The 24,041-nt window shown below is 37.7% G+C and overlaps 1 protein-coding gene across 4 annotated transcripts in view; it reads right to left on the bottom strand.

Annotated features, from left to right (window-relative positions):
- Positions 1-2,903: 2,903 nt before the first annotated feature.
- The window catches only part of LOC131032738 (RNA-binding KH domain-containing protein RCF3), a 108,695-nt gene continuing 87,557 nt past the window's right edge, over positions 2,904-24,041 (bottom strand). For all 4 annotated transcript variants that reach the window (XM_057963787.2, XM_057963794.2, XM_057963802.2 and 1 more), the window contains 4 exons: positions 3,957-4,027; positions 3,753-3,861; positions 3,423-3,589; positions 2,904-3,327 (listed from right to left, as the gene is read on the bottom strand). In XM_057963787.2, coding sequence (XP_057819770.1) covers positions 3,434-3,589; positions 3,753-3,861; positions 3,957-4,027 — 336 coding nt within the window. In that variant the 3' untranslated portion in view covers positions 2,904-3,327; positions 3,423-3,433. The remainder of the gene's footprint in view (positions 3,328-3,422; positions 3,590-3,752; positions 3,862-3,956; positions 4,028-24,041) is intronic.

Here is a 24,041-nt window from a genome sequence, read left to right as displayed (position 1 = left end):
TTCTATTTTGAATTTTGAATTTGATCAATTAATTAAATGAGAAATTAATTAATTGTAATTGCCATGTTGCATTTTTATACCTTAGGAATTAATTAATCAGGCTCTCATGATTGATTTAAATTGATTATTTGATTCAGGACCTTGATGAATTTGATTGAATTTAAGCACATTAGTCAAGATTAGGGGCCCATGGTTTTGGATGACCATTTTTAGGGTATTACACATGGTATCCACTTTTTCTCTTTTTCCTCCTCCCCATGGGCTCATAGCTTTTATATTTGTGGATCATGGTTCATCATTTGATGCATGCTCTTGCTCTTTTTATGTGATCGCTTGTGTTCTTGTGACAACATTCCGAGAAGGATATTGGTGGCTGAGACATTTGATTATTGAGGTATTTTCAACTAGTTGACTTGGAGCCTTTTTGTGTTGTGTCCTTGCATATGATTGTGTGAGTTAAGATCCTAAGATTGGGGGCTTGGTTCCTTGAAATTAGCGATGTCTTTTCTCCTTGTTATCTCGCTCCTAATTGCTCCTCTCATCTTTTTACTTTATCACAAGTATTTGTGTAGGCTCATACTCCTGTTAAAGTGGGAGATAAATGTAGCATCATAAATTGTAACTGGTCCAAATTACACCTCATGTTTGTGCTCGTACTTTAACGTGTCCTATCTCCATCCCCTCTCTAGGTTTGGTTTGACCCTATTCTCCAACTTTGATGTCATAAACAATATTTGGTAGGCCCCATCCGAGACATCCCTCTCCCAACTCTCCTTGTATTGGTCTTGTTTGTTGGAGGACCAGGGCGTGGAGCACCTTGGTCTAGACTAGGGCACCCCATAACTTCTTGGTCCCCCTCAAATAGGCTCCAATTTGAAATAGGGTACGCCCTTTATCTCTTCAATGGCTTTTGGTCCTTGTGGCTACACATGACCATTGAAGGTTGGTCTAATCGATAATTTATCCAAGGAACCCTATATAAAGGCATCCTATCAATTCCTTTTTACCTAGAGAAGCAATTGAAAACTCCATCTATATTATTCGTGCATCCATGAAGCATTCATCATCAAGCATTTTCAAAGATTTAAGGCTGCATTTCATCTTTCAAGCATTGTGGAGCAAAGTTACATCAATCTTCATGCAAGCATGTGTGTAATTAGGGTTTTTCATGTCCATGTGTGTGTCATGCCATTACATTCAACATTTGTGATTATATTCAAAGAGCATTGCATCATCATCGATAGGTTAATTCCTAAATGGGCGTTTGACTTAGGCAAACCCCTATCCACAACATCTTTCTCTCTTTCTGTGTGCAGGAAATAGGTGCAAAATTTATATTCGATAATTTTAGCAAAGTTGACTGTGACTAACAAGTTTAACTTTCGATGGAGGAAACTTTGGAGGACAAGGGCAGATCTGTGATACCTTGTCCCAAAATTTCAGGCTGAACTTGTAGAAACAAGTTTTGAATCTATTGTTTTGCCTCGATACCAATTTGTGGCTCTGTGGGAAATTTGTAGTATTTTGTATTCGTCAATTTACTTCAATTATCCCTCATTTTGGCCTAATTTCACAACTACATCCCAAATTCAACTAGGAAAGATGATAAGCATTCCCAACCAAGTGAATCCAATTAGAATCACAATCCTTTCCTTATTTAGATTGAGGCGAGATCTATTGGGTTCAATCATCTTTCCACCTTGTTTTGGTTAATTTAGATTATTAGTGGTTTTATTATCTTAATTGACCCTAATTCAAAATTACACAATTTCAACTACCATTTTTTTCCTTTAAAACAATGTCACTTAGAATATTGTTTCAAAGAGGGACAAAATATAGACATTAAAATAATCTCTTATTATCATATTAATTATTCACATTAATATCATTAATCATAATCATATCATTAATTACATCATTATTTATGATAACCATTTAATTAAATAATATTTTATTATTAGATTAATACAAACTAATTACTCATTCTTCAAATAGTAATTTCTTCATCAATTTTTCTATTTAAGGACTTAGTAAATTCATGATTATCCTTGATATATTCAGAATAAAAATTCCCTTTTCAATTTCTATTCATTCGTCCATCATGCTTAATAAACTCCACAACAATGGAGTTGACTCTTGATCTTTTTGATTAAATTGATCTTTGATTAAATCTCCATCATCTTCGAAACTTTATAAATTTACCATTTCACTCACTCTATATTTTCATTACTTAAAAATCATTAATGTTATGTGCTTGAATTGAACATCCGCATCATTTACAAGAAAATATTTTTATATTCTTTATTGTTTTTTAATTATTATTTGGTGTTTCCATTTTCTATTGCATACAATTATGTTATCTATATTGTTTTAGTGGTGCCTCATTTGTGTTTGAAACTATTTGCATACTATCTAATCCATTTGTTTCTGGGATATCTTGATGTATCATCTCAAAACATTCTTCTCACCTTTTGTTGACTATTTTTTTCATCCATTTTTTTATTATAACTGATACATGAGCTCAACTTTGGTGTTTTCAATTGCTCTAAGGAATTTGAGTTTTCAAATATTAGTTTTCGTGGTCTGTATATTTATATAGTTTGTGTTGTAGGTTTCTGTTTAGTTATTTTCTTCCTAGTTTTTGTAAGAAGCTTGGAAGATCACCGTCACAACTTTGTTTGAGGAATCAGGTATGACAATTTTAACATTTAAGAAGAAAATATGGCCTAAACATCTCCATGCATGATTATTTACATCTATATTGTTAGCTAGGTCTTGTAATTTATCCATCTGATATTCGTAATCCTCACTTCCAAAGGGTATTTTTAGTTTCTAAATCAGTTAACCTCCCATAAACAAGCTAATTCCTCATGGAAGGGTGTTACACAAAACACGTTAACAAGTGAAACCAAAATATAACTCCATCTTATACAAAATTGAAAATAACTGAAAACATGCACAGCGTTGAATTCTATTCCAGGATAGGCACAAATGCCCAGATAAGTGTTTAACAATAGCATATCTTACAAAACATAATTTAAACTTTCCTGGTAGCAACTCTGATGATTCGATATTGCAGACTGAACCCCGATGTAACTTATTCTCCTGTGAAAAAATACATTATATGGCATTTCATTGAGAATTATAGGAGTGAGATCAGAGTTTTGATTGTCAAGCTCAAAAATATGCGCTCCAAATTTCAGCATCTATCATGCTAACAATGTTTTAATTTCACTGGGAAACTATTCACCATTTGCATGCTACAGCCCTTGTAAAGAACCCCGAATATCCAGGGAAACGGACGGCAAAAAGCTGTGTCCAGAGGCCCTACGAGAAGCGTAAATGATTAAATGAATAAGCAAAAACATAGGCAGTTCTGTAAAATTATTCTGGAAAGTAGCTGTAATAAATGTCAAACTTACCAAACAAGTGTTTAGTCAGAATATGAACTATGTGAAGACTGCCCATTTAGAATTAATGAATGAAGCACTTTCTGAGCTGAATTGGTTTGTTCTGGAGTACCAGATATTTCAATTACCCTATTCGACCCTGGCCTCCCCTCAAGTAAAAAAACTTTTGCACCCGATATCTGTAAGAGAAAAATAAAATATGCAATAAATTCCTTCATAAAAGCAGCTTTCGAGTATATCTGCAGCAAACACTTATGAGTTTCAACTCAGAAATCGTAATGACATTATAAATACATCTTAAAGTAGACCTTGTCTAAAATATCATGTCTATGAATGCTCTACCTGACTGATTTGGCTGATGCTCTTTCCCCCGTTCCCAATAAGAGGTGCAATGGTATGCTCAGGTATGACAACTTCAACCGTTGTTTTAGTAACATGCCCAGCAGTTGATCTGGCATGTGGAGCAAGTAACAAACAGTCAAATCTTGAGTAACAAACTTAACCTGAGAATCAGCAATCTAGAACTGTCACTAAAATATTTCATACATTCCAGAGCCGATAGAGCCCCCTTGCTTTGGTCTCTCTTCATAGTCAGGTAGGCCCCTACCACTATTCTCCTGCAATCATAAGGTAATATGATGATTAGTATTCTGTGTTAAAAAAATAAACATAAGAACGGTCCACCATAATGCATGTCGAATACAATTTCCACAAACTGTTTAAATCAAAGAAAGTGCTACCTGTAAACCATCTCAACGTAACTCTGAATCTGAGTAGGAAACTTGGTTTTGGATGAGGGAACATGTCCCCTGAAATCCCCCAACGACAAGAACACACACCCTAAAAAGGGAACCTCGGGAAAAACCTCCCATATCTTGATTAGTAAAGCTGATCTCCTAATATGAGGAACAGATTCCCTACAAAAGGGAACTTCCTTGGGTCAAAAATAATTTTAAAAAAATTCTAGAAATGGTTAAAATATGAAAACATAGAGTATGGTTGCGAGCAATGAGAGGGCCAAGTGGAAAGCATCTGGTCCAAAGAGTGAAGAAGGTAAAAGCTTCACTTGTTGGATGATGATTGATGGGAAGATTGTAGACACGTTTTAAAGACATTAGGTTCCAACAGTCCCTGTTGATGTAATTGCAGAGCTTCTGGATTTGACTGTGTATCTTTTTTCTATCGACACTTTGAATCATACTCTGATTCATTTTTTCTCCTCTAGCTCACCATCCTGATGATGAATAATAGAGTAGATTTGAAATGTTGATAGCAAAAAGATACATGGTCAAATCCAGAAGCTCTCAAATTACATTGACAAGTAGTGTTGTTTATTGCCATTATCAACTAGGTCATCTATTATGTAAACATTTGCTCCTACTCTTGGAGAAATACTTGTCACATGAAATTGCACCCTGCTAGACTGGATCCAGCATTCCAATGAGAAAAAGGTGTGGGACCTTTGCGAGTGAGGTTAAGTCTCCAAAGAAGGCCGGCTTCCTTTCTAATCAACATGAAAGGTGTTGATCCAACCCAACACCAAATAACCCTACAGCAAAATCTATTCTATGAACTTGCAGAAGGAAAGGGTAAGAAGAAATGCAGAAAATTAAATGGGTGGTGATGCACCTCAATCAAAGTTGTTCCTTCCTGCCCACTACAACACAGGGAATCAATAAAGGTTGCCAGTAGAACTCACACAGGTCTCTGTGTCATAACTTCTGATGACACACATGGAGGTAAGGAATTTGACAAAGTGCTAAGAGGGAAGAGGAAAACCACAGATAGTCCCTGCAAACAGATTTTACACATCATATGTATATAAAAAAGCATGGAACATTCATCCAACCATAGAGACAAAGAACTATGCACAATATGATAGAAGTGAGAAGGAGTGAAAATGCCCATTTCATTAACTCAAAGGCATGGGGTAAGTTATAATGACGGAGATGCCAAAATGCAGAACACTCTGTAAAGAACTAAAAGGATGAACCCTTAAAAGTATTACAAAGTTGCCTTTATAGGTCAACCATAAATGAGATTTAGAAATTACAATCAAGGTTCAAACTTCAAACCCTAACCCTACTAGGTTAACAGAAGTAAGGAAGTCTGATTTATAGATAATCTGATCCATGATACATGTAGATATCCTCCTGGGATGTGTGGCTGGGAATGGGCAATCACAACAACAATTCGACTTTTGAGATCCATTGAGACATTCTGTCAAGCAAAAAGTACCCCAACATGCTATAAAAAGGCATGGCTGCAATCAAATCGTACCTGCAGGGCATGAGGGAGGAGTTAATGTTGTCATTCAACAGCCTCAAGCCCAAGAAGAATGTTGTGGCAGATGGAGTAATAAATTTTGTACTGTGTTGAGCTCTGCTACAAAAAAAGCCACTGTCATAGCCATTAATCAATGTTTAAATCCCCATTACTGGATCATATCTATTGGCCAGCTATCGAGAGTTGTGAGATCCTCTTTGGGACCTGGCATGGTTTTGGAGACCTTGTTGAAGTCCGACACAAGTTTTGAAACCAAAACAAAAGACCAATGCAATCTTAAAAAATTTCAAGGGAAGGAAAAAAAAAAAACTACTTGCTGGGAGCCAACGGATTTTTTGAAACCTTGTTGGGACCCAATAAAGGTTTTGAAACCAAATGAAATTGCCGACAAGACTAAGGACTTGGAACATTGCCCCCAGACTTGGCCATTCTGAGATTTTTTCGAATGGGTTTTTTTTACTTAAGCTTGGGGGACGACCCATTAAAATTTCGGCGTTTCGCAGATCGATTATAATTGAAGGGTAATGAAAAGGGGGCATGAAATGCCAACATTTTGGTGACCTGTTGTGACCTTTTCACACATCGCCCCATTGCAAACGGGGACCCCCTCTCTCCTACTTTCTGCATTTTGTTAGTTTAGGGTTTTTTGGCAGTCAAGTGGCAATTTTGAGTTTTCAATGCCCGAGTCTCGTTTTTTAAATGATCATGCCTAGAGGTTTTCAACATGCAAGTAAAGTTTAGTTTTTGAATTTTGAAGTCAATAGGATCAAATGTTTTAAAAATGTCAAAATGTCTAGAGTGATCCTAAGTTTTGTCTAGGTGTCTTGAGGTTGCAACAGGTTTTAAATGTGAGTGTAAATGAGTTAATATGTTGCAAATTGGTGCTAATTTTGTGCTAGAATGTCGGAGATCCCTATAGGAGTCGTTTTTCCAGTCCTAGGAGGTAGAATATGTCAACAATGCACAAAGTCCCGATGCACTCTTGTTTTTGACCCCTCAAATCCAATTGAAATGATAAAAGTCCCAATGGAAATAGAATTTCCACTGAGTGAAATGGCAAAATTTGATAAGTTCGAACTTTTTTAGTGTGAAAATCATCATAATCCCGATGGAGGACATTTTCCCCCCATGAAATTAAGGCATAAAAGTGAGTTGTCCCGATGGGAGGCATTTTTCCATTGAGTTTTAAAGGCATAAATGGACTTTGTCCTAATGGAGCATGATTTTCCACTACATATTTTGAGCAAAAAGAGTTGATTTTATGATAAAAATGGTTCTTGTCCTAATGAGGTGTGTTTTTTCCCTCATGGACAATGTTCTTTTTGGGAAAATCCTGATGCATTTGGATTCTCCACTAAGGTTGTCCCGATGGAGGTCGTTTTTCGACCAGGCCTTCAAGAGCAAAAATGTACAAGGAAAGTGAGTCCAGATGAACCACGTTTTTTCTCCAGGAGGTTAATGACCAAGTTAAGTGCAATTACTTGTCCAGATGGGGTTCGAATCTCCACCAGAATGGAAAATGAGCAAAATGAAGTGAAGTGTGGACAAATTTATGTTGTCCCAATGAGGTGTGTTTTTCCACTAGAGGTAAAATGATGAATTTTGGTTGATTTTAATTGTCCAGATGAAGTTCAAATTTCTCCTGGAGACCAATTTGATGAAATCTGACAAGTTTTAATGAGATTTTTGAGTCCACATGAAGGACGCTTTTCCACTGGGAGGTGTTTTTACATGAAATGATGAATTTCAATTGTCCAAATGGCTATCGATTTTCCCCTGGAGTAGATTTGGGGATGAAAATTAATTAATTGATGGAAATTATTTGTCCAAATGAGGGTCGATTTTCCCCTCGAGGTTTTAAGTGGCAAATGAAGGTGAATTTAAGCGAATTAATTTGTCTAGATGGGGTGCCCGTGCGATTTTTCCCCAGGTGGCTGGAATTGAATTCAAATGAAATTTTAAATAGGAAAGTGTGCCCAAATGGTATTAATTTTACCTTACCAGAAACATTTAATGACTTAACAAAATAAATTTAATGCTAACTGTGGAATCCCTATGCAAATCGTTTTTCCACCAAGCTAATAAGAGGAAAGTTTTATCCCACATTGGCTGTGTGGGGAATTTGTAAGGCAAAAACAAGAATAAAACACTCAGCCCAACGCTTAATAATATTATATTGCCATTGATGTGACAGTTTGGAAGCTGATTGGAGGTGCGCCATCATTCAAGGGGCTGTGATTTTGCTAAGTGGCAGATTGTGCCACCATTGGAGGAGATTTGTGAGATTTTTTTGTGTGGCACCATTGCTGATTGAGTGCGATTTTGTTCAATTTTGTGTGTGGCGCCATTATTGGGAGAGTTGGTGACATTATTGGAGGGGCACCATTGCTGGTCCAAGACCTGAGATATTAAATCCCAGCATCATTCTCAGACTAAGCATCATTTCCAGCCATCCACCTTGGCCAAGGCGTGGTAATTTTCAGTCAAGTTTGGGCAAATCGCCTTGTGTGTGGAGGTGCGCCACTTCCAACCATTGAATTGTGACTTATTTGTGTGTTTTCAGACTTCAAAAGAGAGAAATCAAACCTGGAACACTGTCAAGGACATCAAGATTCCACATTTCCCAGCCATTATTCTCAGAAAAAGGCAATTGTGATGGACTTGTAAAGCACTGAGAGGGGGGGGGGTGTGAATCAGTGACACCAAAAATAGTACTACTTTAAACACTGACCGGTAGATAAACTTAACAAGTTTGTTAAACAATATGTATGCAATAAAAAATGATATAACATCCACCATAACACAAGTGTTTATACGTGGAAAACCCAAATAGGTAAAAACCACGGTGAGATGGGACTCACAAGCTAACTATCTGCAGTAATAGATAACTGACCGGTTGGGGTCTACAAAATGCTCTACTAGGAGTGAATCTTGTTAAAGAGCCCAAAACTTAGTTAAAAGCTATACCCTGTAAAAGGTAGTACCTTGTAAGGAGTAACTTCGGTGGAGGATTTTTGAATCCAAACTAATGGATCACCTGGTTAGAGGATTTGAACAATGAAACTTGTTAGAGCTTACCCGGTTAGGGGATTTGACTGTTGCAGTGATTAGAAAACAACAGGTGATGTGATCTAGTAGTAGCACAAATTGCTTGTATAGATCCCCTTTTGCGCACTTAACTCCTCTTTACCAACATACTCTGCAACTTAACACTTCTGCCTTTACACATAGCATATCACTTTCGCTCATACAAAAAAAAATCATTGTGATGTCAATATATAGACATTTTAGATTTCATGTCGGTCTTTAGAAATCATAACACAATTACCTAGGTGCAATGTATCTGGTCAAGTGATCATAACTCATAAAAATACTGCCAAATCGTGTCGGTAAGGATAACTCATCACGACTTGTGATAACTCATCACATAATCAGTAAATACCGGTTGGAGTTAAACATATAAACCGTTATCCTTGATGCTCCTATGATAATCTTCGCTGGATCTTCATGTTGCTGCTGAATTATGTATATCCACTGGTTGTCTCCATATATATATACCAGTTGTCACCAAGTACCGGTTAGAAATAAACCTCTAGTATACCGGTTGTAGTATAAACAACTTTGAAGTTACACTGATAGACAATATGAATATATGTGTGTGTATGTGTTTCATCAATGACAACATATGATGAATTCATTACAATCATCATCAAGCCAACAATCTCTCCCTTTGGCATTGATGGCAACACTTAGAAAATTTTACAGTAATACCGCTAAGTGTGGCTACAAAAAAAATATGCATATACACATACTCCCCCTTACTACATACATCATACAAAATTTTCAAAAACACACATACATATTTCTACTCCCCCTTTGACAACAATGCCAAATTGAAAGCAATATATATATATATATATAGAAAAGATTGTATCAAAATGTTTTACATATACAAAAACTTGAAAAACTGAATTAAGATTCATGCATTCGCAAGTCTCATGAGAATAACATTAAAGTTCCTCTTCAACTGTGATAAGGCATGTTTCCATGTTTCCAGCACATTCTCAATGTACTCAAGTGTAGACATAATTTGTGTATGAAACTCTTCCATGGAATCAAGTGTAAAATAGCTTCTACATTCTTGTTTGAAAAACTGAATTAAGATTCATGCATTCGCAAGTCTCATGAGAATAACATTAAAGTTCCTCTTCAACTGTGATAAGGCATGTTTCCATGTTTCTAGCACATTCTCAATGTACTCAAGTGTAGACATAATTTGTGTATGAAACTCTTCCATGGAATCAAGTGTAAAATAGCTTCTGCATTCTTGTAGACTCTTTGCAGTATGTCCACTTGGGATGTGAGGAGAACTTTTCAATTCCTTCAATGACAAGTCTTTTTGCTTTCTCAAGATCATAGGTATCCAACCTGTTGTGCAAATCATCCACAAATTTGTTAAAAGCAAAAATAGAGTCTTGAAGTGGTACATATGCATTGCATATCTTTTCTAGCTCTTTCTCTGTTTCATTCCGCCTTTTATTGATATCAGAATAAAAGGATGAAACATTAGAAGTAGAAGCAAAATATTTTCCTCCTGTTTCAATAGCATTACTTAACAAATCTTTATTCAAAGATAGAGCAAGTTTCCCTGTATCAATTGCTTTCATAAGCTGCTCTCCATGCCTCTTCCTGTAACTCTTCTCAGCATAAGTTTGTGTTGCTTCTTCAAGTGACTTAATTTGGGCAAATGCATCAGCAACCAATTGACCAAGTTTGCTAATAGGGGTTGTCAGATGTCTTGTAGAAGTTTCCGGTAGCAGACTTGATAAAATATCTACTGCATTCTGAATTGTTTCATCTTCCATTCTTTGCTCTTTAAGTCTCTTCTTGTGTGCTCTAGATTGCATGATAGTTGCAATCTTCATCATTTCAGATGCACTCATATTATCAACAATTATAGGCCCTGATATGCCTAATGAGTCATCATCATCTTCATCAGTCTGCTGAATGACTAATGTTTTTGCCTGTTCAGAAGATGTTACCTTAACAATGGCTTTCTTTTGTCCTTTCTCCATTTCCTGTTCAAAAATCTGTGTGTCAATATTTTCATTAGATTCCTTCTGAATGTTCTGTCAAACCGGTGGGGATTGGGGTTTCTTAGGTTGTTCCTTTGCTGGTGGAATATCCACTCTTGGTTGAGTTGCCGGTTTCTCAACTGAAGTAACCTATAAGTTAGTGATTTCAGTTGGCTGCATATCTGGTACAATGATGTCTCCAGATAGATCAATTGTATCCTGAATATCATCAACAACTTGGATGATAATGTCATCCTTCTTCTTAACAGGATAGACCACATCAGCTTGCACAATTTCTTCTTCATCCATTTCAGATCGATCAACAATATCTTGTTCATCCTTAGAAGAATGTATAAGATCTTCTGAGTGTTCGATATTACGAGCAATCTGATGAGTCTTAGTCTCAACAGGTTGCACTTTTCCATTGATCAGCTTCAATCTTCTCGTTTTGTAAGCAAAATGAACTTTATACTTATAAACCAATTCATTCAACTCATCCTTTGACAACTCAGGAAAATATTGTACAAATACATCATCTATGATTCATTTTTCTTTCTTTATTGCTTCCTCCCATTTATTCAAAAGAATAGTATACAAGGAATTAGAGATATCCTTTTCAAGATCATGTGGTAATCTATTGTAATGAGACAAATGATTGATTACTTGTTGAATGATTTGCTCCTTTTCATCTTCAGTGAAAGAATCAAAATGTTCTTTGACATTGTCAAATCTGTTTCTCCCAAATGTCTTCACTGTCCTCTCAAAGGTAGTCTCAGGCTTGTAAGTTGAAATATCAAAAGGCACAGTTGCCTTCGGCACTTCCTTCACTTGCTTTGCTACTCTACCGATAGCTTTCATTTTCTTGGGTTCTTCCTCAATGTCAGTACCTTCAGATTTTGCTTGGAAAATTAGTTTCCAGCCTCTTTTCTTAGATACATTCTCCTTCTTTGCATAAACTTTAGGTGCCGGTTCCTTTTTGGTTTGGACACTTAGTGTCACTCTTGTATTTTTCATCACCGGAGGTACTTGCTCAACCTTCTTTTTCTTACCTTTACCACTCGTGGTAGGAACAATACTAGTTCCGGCTTGTGCAGTCTGATCTTCAACAATATTCAATTTTGTCTTCTTTTTATCCTTTGGAGATGCCAACAGGTTATTAGCATAACCAATCAGTAAGTCATAGTTGACCTTGTTGAAATAGTAGCTAGCTCGGATACCTATCTATTGTATTTTAATGTTGTCAATGACAATTAAAATACACATGTATTATCTATTATGTAAATCAAACTCAGGGCTGGGCTCAAATACATGTAACTTGTAATTATGTCTTGCTTGGGCAAGACCTATATATAATGTAACTTGTGGATAGGACAGGCCCTATAAATGTAACTTGTAATTTGGTCTGACCCTAATTGGGCGATGTAACTTGTGGTCCTATATCGAATGTACCTTGTAGATAGGGTAGGCCCAATATGTATTTTGAGCGATTATGTAATTGGGCTGGGCCCAAACTCATGTAGTGTGTGGTAAAGGCAATCAAGTAATAACGTCTTAATAGGTCAAGACCTATTTGGACGATATACATAATATTATTATTAAATTAACAAGGCAGGCCGACTTGAGACTTGACACCACAAGTCAAGTATATAAGCAAGTCATTTGCATAGCATAATGAATCAATTCACATAAAAAGGCGAATCATTCTTAAGGCTGTCAACACATGTAATCTGCTCTCCAACATTTGGCGATCTCTCTCTCTCTCTCTCTTGTGTGAACTTGCTCCTCATCCATTGTGTGAAGGCTGGCTGTTAGGTGATGCTATCAAGATCTTGCAAAGCTAATGAAGACTTGCCTTGAGCGAATTTGATGCTGATGATAAGGGCTGCAATCTCCATTATCATATAAAGAGGAATTCAGATCTGCTATTTTGCTGGTTGAGCAACAATCTGAGATAAGCACACTTGCCTTGTAATTGCCTACATTTGAGATAATACACGTACTTTGTGGATGGGTTTTTCACCTCCAAGAGGGAGGTTTTCCTAGGGTATTGGTGTCTTGTTTTGTGTTTTTATTGATGTTACTCTTATGTTATACCCTGATTATTTAAGATTAACATCTGATTGCTTAAAATTAACATGGTATCAGAGCTTTAGGTTCATTCTAAATAATCATATTATTAGTTGTCCTTCACTTTCAGTTTGTTGTTAGTTTTGCAAGATGGTTACAGGTCTGAAAGTCGAGGATAGACTTGAAGGTGCCCTAAATTTTACACCATGGAAGGTCCGTTACAGTTTGTGAAAGATAAGGATCTGACTGAGTCTTCGGATCTGGATGAGCTAAATCAATTCAAGAAGTCTACCGTGAATCAGAAAGTTCAACAACAATGTCTGCTTCACAAATTAAAGGCATCGATGGGATGAGAGCAAGAATAAGATTCAAGGTGCTCTCATTCCTCTATTCTCAATTATAGGGTCCACCTGGTTGGAGATTTGCATCCGATTACCTTATTGTTATTAGTGTCTTATCTAGTGCACAAGGTTCTCTTGCTTGTTAACTACTTCATCTGAGGGTGCTTTCATATGTCGGTTTGTGCACTTGTTTTTAGATCTTAGTATTGCCTAACTTTCTTCCTAAGGTTTGGAACAATCACCCTAGTTCGAGCCTTGTTCTTGTGTTAAGAATTTGTTCTAATCCAGTTTGAACTATTGAAGATAGTTATGCCCTACTCTCTTTACTATAAGTATGTTTAGCTCTCAACCTATTTGATGCGGTGATCCGAATTAATGCATTGATCTAAATACATCTTTGGCACTTAAGACTTCAGCATGTGTATTCACATATAAATCTAGGAGTATTATCATGGATATAACAAGAAGCACAAATAGAAAGATGAATAAATTTATAGGAGATTCAGAAATATGGAACCTCAGTCATTGGTGTGATAGACATCCTACTTAGTATCTATGCCCAATGTTGACCTTACTACCTTCATATTATGATCTGATCCCTTATGATACTTGCTGCATAGTTATGATGCACTGTATTCTATCTAAGTCTTGAAATGCTCATTAGTCTTGCTGCTCTGGATTTATATACTCTTATGGTGTGTCTCTTGATTTACATCAAATCTCTTAACATCGTATGGACTGCATTTTCTGTTTTGTTTTATGTTTGGATAAGGTTGTCATTAGGGTTGTGACTGTGTAACACTTGGTTCTCTCCAGCTCTTCATAATAGGCTCTCATGTTCTTTGTTATGTTGTTATTATAATCTTGCTTTGCTCCTCTTGTGTAGAGGATTGCCTTTAGCTCTAATGCGTTTTCTGGCATGGCTTTCATCATCCTTACATAATATTCATTGCGACACTATCTCTTCAATTTAAGCATACTGCCTATTACATTCTTTGAAGTATGTATTCTCTTGATGATGAAACCTAAGATGAATGAGGTATCTAACTTATTGAAGTTGGCTTTCGATCATACGCTTGTGCTCAACTACAATGTGTATCCTTTTGAGTGGTCGATACTCATATCCGATTTTACGCATTGGCTGGAAAGACAATTAGCCTTATATACCTTGCTTATGGATTTTGTAAAATGTTTTCTGAAGTCATACACTTGCCTTAGTTTTCTAATATAAGCTAACTCTCTGTTATTCAACTATGGAAAACAATTTTAGAATGTTGTGTAGCTTTACACTATGGTTGAAGTTGTTCATAGACTGGCAATATCCTTTTGAACAATCTTCGCATATGTTGTCAATGGTGGAAGTCTAGATAAGTTACTTTACATGTTAATTCATTCTATTGGGATATTTTCTCTTCATTTACCTTCAAGCTTAAGAGGGAGCTTGGTTTTTTCACTTGAAGGTATGCCTTGATCATAATGATTGTACTATAGGTCCATTTCGTAAAAGTGAAGTAGGGAAAAGATTGGCATTTCTCATATTTGATTTATGCCTGTCTTCCTTAATTGATTCTTAGTTTATGCAATCTTCATGAGACTTGATTACCACAATTTTATATTAAGAATCAAAAGAGAGTTCCATATGGAAGTTTTCGAAAATATGAAGCTAGATGTAGTTAGAAGGAAACATTTTCTCTTGCTACTAATATTAGAACCACTATAGCTAACGCTGCAGGTTGGAAGTTAGATATAAAGACTGTTTTCTTAATGATTGTCTATATTGAACAACCTGAAGGTTATGAGATTCATAATAGAGAAATTCATGTGTGCAGACTGAAGAAAGCTCTCTACGGTCTCAAGCAAGCTCCTAGGGCTTGGTATGAAAGAATTGATAAGTACTTAGTTAGTTTAGGGTTTTATAAGAATGATGCTGATCCTAACATTTACTTTAAAGTATTTAATGGTGAAATGCTAATTCTGGTTTTATATGTGGATGATTTATTTCTAACTGGTGAAGATAGTCTCATCATTAGGTGTAAGAAAGAATTAGCTACTGAATTTGAAATGAAGAATCTAGGTCTAATGCATTACTTTCTAGGGTTAGAAGTGTGGCAAAGACCTAATGAAATTATTCTAAGTCAAGGAAAATATACTATTGATATATTGAAAAGATTTGGTATGAGGGATTGTAAACCTATGTCTACTCCTATGGAAACTAACTTGAAGAAGTTGAGTATTTCTACAGCTAACTCTGATTTTGCAGATCCTTCAGAGTACAGGTAGTTGATTGGATCTTGGATGTATCTAGTCAACACTAATTTTCTATGCAGTGAGAGCACTTAGCCAATTCATGAATCAGCCAAAGCATGTTCACCTGGTGGCAGCCAAGCACATCCTGAGATACTTGTGTGGAACAGTTGGCTATGGACTGAAGTATCCAATCAACTCAGTAATCAATTTGGAAGGCTACTCTGATTTTGATTGGGTCGGAAGTGTTACTGACAAGAAAAACAATTCAGGAATCTGTTTCAGCTTAGGTTCCGCTATGATCTCTTGGGCCAGTAAGAAACAGTCCTCAGTTGCATTGAGTACTGCAGAAGCTGAATACATTGCTTCAAGTGTGGCAACTAGAGAAGAAGTTTGGCTTCGCAAGCTTCTTGCTGGATTGTTTGTGTTGAGACATGGACCAGCTAGGACTCGAACCTAGGACCTTCCATACGCTGCTGGAGTGCTCTACCACTGAGCTACTGGCCCCTCTTGGACCAGTCCATCGTTGGTCCGAGTGTGGTTTATTTCCAACACCAACACCCCCCCTTAAGCCACACCTCTCGTGTGCTTGGGGATCCTAGCCTGAACCTGGCTCTGATACCATGTTGAGACATGGACCAGCTAGGACTCGAACCTAGGACCTTCCATACGTTGTTGGAGTGCTCTACCACTGAGCTACTGGCCCCTCTTGGACCAGTCCATCGTTGGTCTGGGTGTGGCTTATTTCCAACACCAACAGTTTGGACAACCTTGGGAATCCACTGTTATTTATTATGATAATCAGAGTTGTATTAAAATGTCTAATAATCTCGTGTTTCATGACAGGTCAAAACACGAGGAAACTCATTATCACTATATTTGTGATATGGCACAAAGAGGTGCCATCCAGCTGAAATATATCAACACTGATGAACAGGTTTCTGATGTTCTCACTAAGCCTCTAGTTCGAGGTGAAGTTTGAGTACTTCAGAGAGAAGCTTGGAATTGTAGAGAACACAATATTGATTGAGAGGGAGTCTCAATCCTAGTGATGCAATTTAGACTGCATCTTTCACCCTCTGCGGGCAATGCAAGGTGACAGTGTATCCTTCTCTGGGAGAAGGCTGAGGTGTAAGACCTCTTCCACCCTCTGCAGGCAATGCAAGGTGGATCCATCCTCTGCGGGCAATGCAAGATGGACATCATGAAATGAGTTCATGATATTTATGTGTTTTATTGCAGGTATACTCTATGGAGCTTATGCATTCATCCTTGCAGGCAATGCAAGATGAAGGTCATGAATGGATCATGACAAGTGGCAGCTATCCTCCCTAGCTAAGAGGGAGTGTTGAAATAATAGCTAGCTCAGATACCTATCTATTGTATTTTAATGTTGTCAATGACAATTAAAATACACATGTATTATCTATTATGTAAATCGAACTTAGGGCTGGGCCCAAATACATGTAACTTGTAATTATGTCTTGCTTGGGCAAGACCTATATATAATGTAGCTTGTCGATAGGACAGGCCCTATAAATGTAACTTGTAATTTGGTCTGACCCTAATTGGGCGATGTAACTTGTGGTCCTATATTGAATGTAACTTGTAGATAGGGTAGGCCCAATATGTATTTTGAGCGATTATGTAATTGGGCTGGGTCCAAACTCATGTAATGTGTGGTAAGGCAATCAAGCAACAATGTCTTAATAGGTCAAGACCTATTTGGACGATATACATAATATTATTATTAAATTAACAAGGCAGGCCGACTTGAGACTTGACACCACAAGTCAAGTATATAAGCAAGTCATTTACATAGCATAATGAATCAATTCACATACAAGGCAAATCATTCTTAAGGCTATTGACACATGTAATCTGCTCTCCAACATTTGGCGATCTCTCTCTCTCTCTCTCTCTTGTGCGAACTTGCTCCTCATCCATTGTGTGAAGGTTGGCTGTTAGGTGATGCTATCAAGATCTTGCGAAGCTAATGAAGACTTGCCTTGAGCGAATTTGATGCTGATGATAAGGGCTGCAATCTCCATTATCATATAAAGAGGAATTCAGATCTGCTATCTTGTTGGTTGAACAACAATTTGAGATAAGCACACTTGCCTTGTAATTGCCTACATTTGAGATAATACACATTGTACTTTGTGGTTGGGTTTTTCACCTCCAAGAAGGAGGTTTTCCCAGGGTATTGGTATGTCTTGTTTTGTGTTTTTATTGCTGTTACTGTTCTATTAAAACCTGATTATTTAAGATTAACATCTGATTACTTAAAATTAACAGACCTCATAACTCATATCTTCCATTTCTTCTTCTCTAGGCTCAATTGCTTCCATTAAACAGAAATCAGTGGTAACTGTGAAAACAATGTCCTTAGCAAAATGTTTTACCACATCCTCAGGCAATCTTACTCTCATGCTCATTTTCTTCTGAAACTCATTGAAGTATTTGTTCATTGCAGCAGAAAAGGTGTTCTTCACAGCCTTGATACTGTTCTTAATCTGGGCAGATACCGGTAGATCCTTAGACCATTCAAGATCACCTATTCCTGGTAGGAAATTTTGGAAATAAAAGAATAGCCTTATCAATAACTGTCCAAATTTAAACTTTAAATTGTTGTCCTTCTTGATAGACTGAAGATTTAACATTAATTGGCTCCTTATGGACTCACATAGGTCATAATTAGCATTTTCAGCTATCATCTTGTAAGCAGTATGCACCACTGCTGATGGAACGTTATTTAATCTGCTAGAGTAGAATACCCGGTAGCCTATAACCATAGCTGCCAACTTTACCGCTGGGTCACTGATGTTATTGACAGAAAAAGCACGCTTATTAGATGTTGATCCGGTTAGAGTGTATACTGTCTCTTTTGAAATACGCCTCAGCACAGGTACTTCACCGGTTGAGTAAAAACCAGTTACAGCTTGAATAGCTTCCTTGGTTATAGTATGAGTCCTTTCTAAATACATGTTTTCTCCATGAACTCGACTCAAAATAATTCGGATATGTTGTTCTTCAAAATCTTCAAGTAAGCAAGCTACGTTATGAAAACCTTTTTCATCAACCCTAATATATTCTGTTTGAATCTTTCCGTTCTCATTGCAAAGGGATTTTAACTGAGAATATATCGACAATGATCCTAAATCCTCAATCTTGCAATCAATGTAGTTGGACAAATCTCCTTTCACTACAACACCACTAGGAACTTGTGATAAAGCAATATAAGACATAATTTGTTCCGCTTCAACAACTTCCATAGGTTTAGATGTAATCATTAATCTCTCTACTGGTTTAGAAGACGATGCCATTCCAGATAAACTAGATTCGAATCAAGATTTTTCAAAAAAATACCTTATTTCACACACACTGCCTCTCTAACCGGTTGAATGCTCAAGTGCACACCAGTTTTAGTCTTCTCCAACCTTCTAATCTTCTTGATTACTCGAATCACAATGTATCTTCGACAAATATCAGCCAACAATCCTTTTCAGCCCTGCAAGCGCTCAAAAATTCTTTCTCGAATGCGTTAGGGTAAAAGTATCAAAGTGAAAACTCGCTTTTATCCTTTTTACCTACTGCATTAAATGCTTGCCCGTTAGGGTTACAAACCCTAATTACACCGCTTAATGATACATAGATGTAAAACCAGTTGATAACCGATTGACAAAAAGTTATCAAAATTTCATGCATTCAAATTCTCTTACTGCTCATTCATTTCAAGGGGTCCGGAGGTGGATTTACCGTTAAGTTCCCCTTAGCCATATTGAAAAGTCTTAATTCACCGGTGCAGGATTCTCCACATTTGGTGAAGGAACAGTTTCTTCTCCAGGTGAGTCATCACTCTTTTTCTTCCATATTCGATTCATTTCTTCTCTGGTTTCTTCAACATTAACTTTTTACTTTCCTTTATGATCTTTAGAAGGGTTGACCGGTTTGCTCTTTCTGGATCTACAGAATTTTGCCAAGTGTCTCGGTTTGTGACAGTGATAGTAGGCCATACCAGATGATTTCCGAGGTCCTGCATTACCTCTCCCGGTTCTTCTTCTGCAATTCATAGCCACATGACCAAAGTTGTTACAGATGGTGCAAATGACATTTGTTACCTTTTCCATCTCAAATGGACTAAACCGGTTGTCATAGGGTCTTTGCCAGTTCATGTTGACCCAATTGTCGAAATTTCTCATCCAGTTGCCATTTGGTCTTGAATGCATATGTGGTACGAGATTATTCGCTCCATATCTACATTCAACTGATCTATGTCCATACATTTTACATGTGAAGCAATGACCTTTAAATTTCTTGGATACATACCTAGCATTAGTATTGTAGCTTGCATTTCTATTAGGTTTGTCTCTACAAACATTTGCAGTGTGACCAGGTTTATGGCAAACAAAACAAACAGGTTTAAAGACCTTACCGGTAGGCTTTTTGACCTTAGAGCAGATTTATTCTTAAGAGTGTTGCTCTTGGTACCGGAGGATTCACCTTTTTCAAATGTGTGAAAACCAAGTCCAGAGGTATCACCATTCATCCTTTGTGATTGACTTTGTTCTTCCAGCAAGATAGAACTTTTGTTGAACTTTTCCAATTTCCCATTTGCTTCAGTGAGCTATCTGGTGAGATCTTCATTATGTTTTGACAAGTTCTCTCTCAAAGATGATGCTAATTCAAGATCTAGCTGCAGGTTCTCTATTTCTTCTCTTTTTGCATTCAAATGCCCATGCAAGGTAGTATTCTCTCACTTGATCTTGGCAATCTCATGATCTCTTTCTTTGGTGAGATCTCCAGCAGTTCTCCTGGCTTCCAGTTCTTGACTCATGCGGATAGTAAGACCTTCTAGCTCTCTCCTCGGATTTAGCTTTTCACTGTTTAGTTTTTCAACTTCCTCAGCTAAAGCATCAATATTCGCCTCATCTGAAGAACTATTATCAGATATTTCTAACAGTTGTTCAGTTAGCTCTCTTCTTTTGACTTGACAAGCTTTCAGTTTGACCCTTAGGGTTTCAAGTTCATTCCTACTAGCCTCAAGCTCTCTAACCATCTCAAAGTAGCTCATATCCCCCATGATAGCTTTAGGGTTTTCTTCCAAGCGATTAGGCTTTAAGGAAGTTAGGCTCTGATACCAATTGATGGACTTGTAAAGCACTGAGAGGGGGGGGTGAATCAGTGACACCAAAAATAGTACTACTTTGAACACTGACCGGTAGATAAACTTAACAAGTTTGTTAAACAATATGCATGCAATCAAAAATGGTATAACAACATCCACAATAAGTAAAACATCCACCATAACACAAGTGTTTATACGTGGAAAACCCAAATAGGTAAAAACCACGGTGAGATGGGACTCACAAGTTAACTATCTGCAGTAATAGATAACTAACCGGTTAGGGTCTACAAAATGCTCTGCTAGGAGCGAATCTTGTTAATACGTGGAAAACCCAAATAGGTAAAAACCACGGTGAGATGGGACTCACAAGTTAACTATCTACAGTAATAGATAACTGACCGGTTAGGGTCTACAAAATGCTCTGCTAGGAGCGAATCTTGTTAAAGATCCCAAAGCTTAGTTAAAAGCTATACCCTGTAAAAGGTAGTACCCTGTAAGGAGTAACCTCGATGGAGGATTTCTGAATCCAAACTAATGGATCACCCGGTTAGAGGATTTGAACAATGAAGCTTGTTAGAGCTTACCCGGTTAGGGGATTTGACTGTTGCAGTGTGTTGTGACCTTTTTCACACATCGCCCCATTGCAAATGGGGACCCTCTCTTTTCCTGCTTTCTAGGGTTTTGTTAGTGTCCTATGACCTTTTGCTGCAGTTTCACCAAGCCTTGTCCAGTTCAGAGCATTTCAAGCCCTGACGATTGAAAGTTAGTTTTCGCAAGTTATGTGATTCCGAAATGTGAACACCACCAGAGTGCTTAGAGAGGCCAAAGGACGAAGATCGCAATTGATTTGGACGAATTTGGACAACTTTCTATTTTTAGAAAGTTTGCTTTTTTGCATTTTCCTATTTTTTAGGAAGTTTCGTTTTTGGCATTTTTAGCCCAATCCCCGGTATGGCTATTTTTAGAAAGTTTTCCCTATTTTTTAGGGATGTCTGCTTTTTGCTTTTTCGGGATGCAAACCTAGGGTTTACACTTGCACCACTGACCTGCTTCGACCGGAACTCAAAAATTCCAAGTTTTGATCTAAAAAAGCTAAATCCCTAGATTTTAGGCTTTTTGCTTTTTCGGGATGCAAACCTAGGGTTTACACTTGCACCACTGACCAGCTTCGACCGGAACTCGAAAATTCCAAGGTTTGACCTAAAAAAGCTAAATCCCTAGATTTTAGGCTTTTTGCTTTTTTGGGATGCAAACCTAGGGTTTACACTTGTACCATTGACCTGCTTCGACCGCGATCCGAAATTTTCAACTTTTGACCCAAAAAGCTAAGTTCCTATATTTTAGGGGGTCATGGCACCTTCAAAGGATAATCAGCTCGAAAAATCATCTTGATCCTCAAATGTCCTCAAATTTGGCTAAGTCTAGAATGTCATCCTGATCCTAAAATTTGACTAAGTCTGGAAAATTGGAGAATCCTCCAAAAACTAGATTTTGCATTATTAGTCCTAGAGGCCCGAAACCACTCTCAAACATCCTGACAATATATATGAAATATAACTTAAATGTTATATTTCATATAAAGCCCGCCCTCTTGAGAGACCTTCAAAGTCCGCCATGGGTTGGGAGGCCATGTGGGAGCACTCTTCAAAGTCCGCCCAAAGCATGTGGAGAGAGCCTCAAAGTCCGCCCAAGGTGGAGAGCGCCTCAAAGTCCGCCCAAGCATGTGGAAAGCGCCTCAAAGTCCGCCCAAGGTGGAGAGGTCTCCAAAGTCCGCCATGTATGTGTAGGGCGTATAGGAGTATAGCCTAAAAGTCCGCCCAAGCATGCCAAGTGATGGAAGAGCCAAGACTAAAGTCCGCCATAAGCTAGGAGAGATGCCTAAAGTCCGCCATACCTTGGAGAGGCAAGGAAAGTCCGCCCAAGAAGAGAGGTCATGTGGGAGCTAACTTCAAAGTCCGCCCCATGCCTTAGTTAAATTTACACTTTGATGGAGGCCATGAAGGAACACTCACCAAAGTCCGCCCAAGGTCTTCAAGGCCATGTAGGAGAGACCTCCAAAGTCCGCCAAGGGTAAAGAGAGCCATGAGGAGAGGCCTTCAAAGTCCGCCCCATGCCTTAGCCAAAATTTCGCCTTGATGGAGCCAAGTCTAAAGTCCGCCAAAGGTTCGAGAGCCATGTAGGAGGTGCCACCAAAGTCCGCCATGCCTAAGGGGACTCACCAAAACTCCGCCCAAGGTGCTGCTGAGTGAATGGCCTTGAAACTCCGCCCTATCCTACCATGTTGGTGGCCAACCCTTCAAAGTCCGCCATGTTTTGGAAGAGGCCATGATGGCCAACACTCTAAAGTCCGCCATGTGTGTGGGGTGCCCAAGGGGTGAAGTCCAAAGTCTGCCCTATGTTGGAGACCCATCAAAACTCCGCCCTACCCTAGCAAAATGATGCAAAGGTCTAGAAGTCCGCCCATGTTGGAGATGTCTTAGAAGTCCGCCTAGGGGGTGTGTTCCAAAGTCCGCCCTATGCCTTAGCCAAAAATTCGCCTTGATTGAGCTTTGCTCAAAGTCCGCCCTCCATTTTGAAGGGACCCTTCAAAACTCTGCCCAAGGAAGTAGATACTAAGTATGATGTTGAAGAGCCTTCTCAAATTCCGCCATGCCTTGGAGAGGTAAGGAAAGTCCGCCCAAGTTTGAGGAAGATGAGGGTAAGCCTCCAAAAGTCCGCCTACACATAAAGTCAAACAGAATCAATGAAAATACAAAGTGATGTCATGAAAATCCTTCAAATTTCGAACTTAAATCCAAAATAGAAAGTTTTCAAAAGGAGAATATTGGAAGATTGATAAGGATTTCGAACTTAAATCCAAAATGGAAAGTTTTTTTTAAAGAGAATATTGGAAGATTAATAAATATTTTGAACTTATAGCCAAATTGGAAACTTTTGGAAGATATTTTCTTCGAATTTGGAAACACGACAACACTTTCCAAAAGAATGAAGTTAAAATTGGAAACATGATTTGGGAGATTTTAAGGGTTTCTGATTGAGGATTTAACTTTATTTACAAATACTTCGTTGTAAACTTCATTTCTACACCAAGAAGTTCGAAAATATTAAGGAGAGCATAGTAAAATACTTTCAGTTTGGAGTTCATCTGGAGAAAGTTTTGGATATTGCTGGAAGTTGGATAAACTTTTTTGACAAAAGTTTCACAGATTTTTGGAGAAAGACAACCAATATAAGGACGAATTATTGAATCTCTCCTGAATTTTTGGGTATTTTTGAAGGTGAAATTAAATTCATGATGCAGATTTATGTATTTTCTGAGTTTTTCCAGAGTTTGAGAAATGATTTTTAGTGAATTTGTTCGAATTTCTAAAGGAGGAAAATCATTTTTTTGGCTAAGTATAAGAAATTTTCGGAGTTATAACACTTGGTGTTGGATTGTGATCACAGTTATCTTGAAGGTTGGAGAATTTACATGTGAAAATCCCATTCT

This window comes from Cryptomeria japonica, chromosome 3 (assembly GCF_030272615.1).
Source record: "Cryptomeria japonica chromosome 3, Sugi_1.0, whole genome shotgun sequence".
NCBI lineage: Eukaryota > Viridiplantae > Streptophyta > Pinopsida > Cupressales > Cupressaceae > Cryptomeria > Cryptomeria japonica.
Note: the sequence above shows the minus strand (reverse complement) of the source record. Positions and strands in the feature narration are given on the sequence as shown.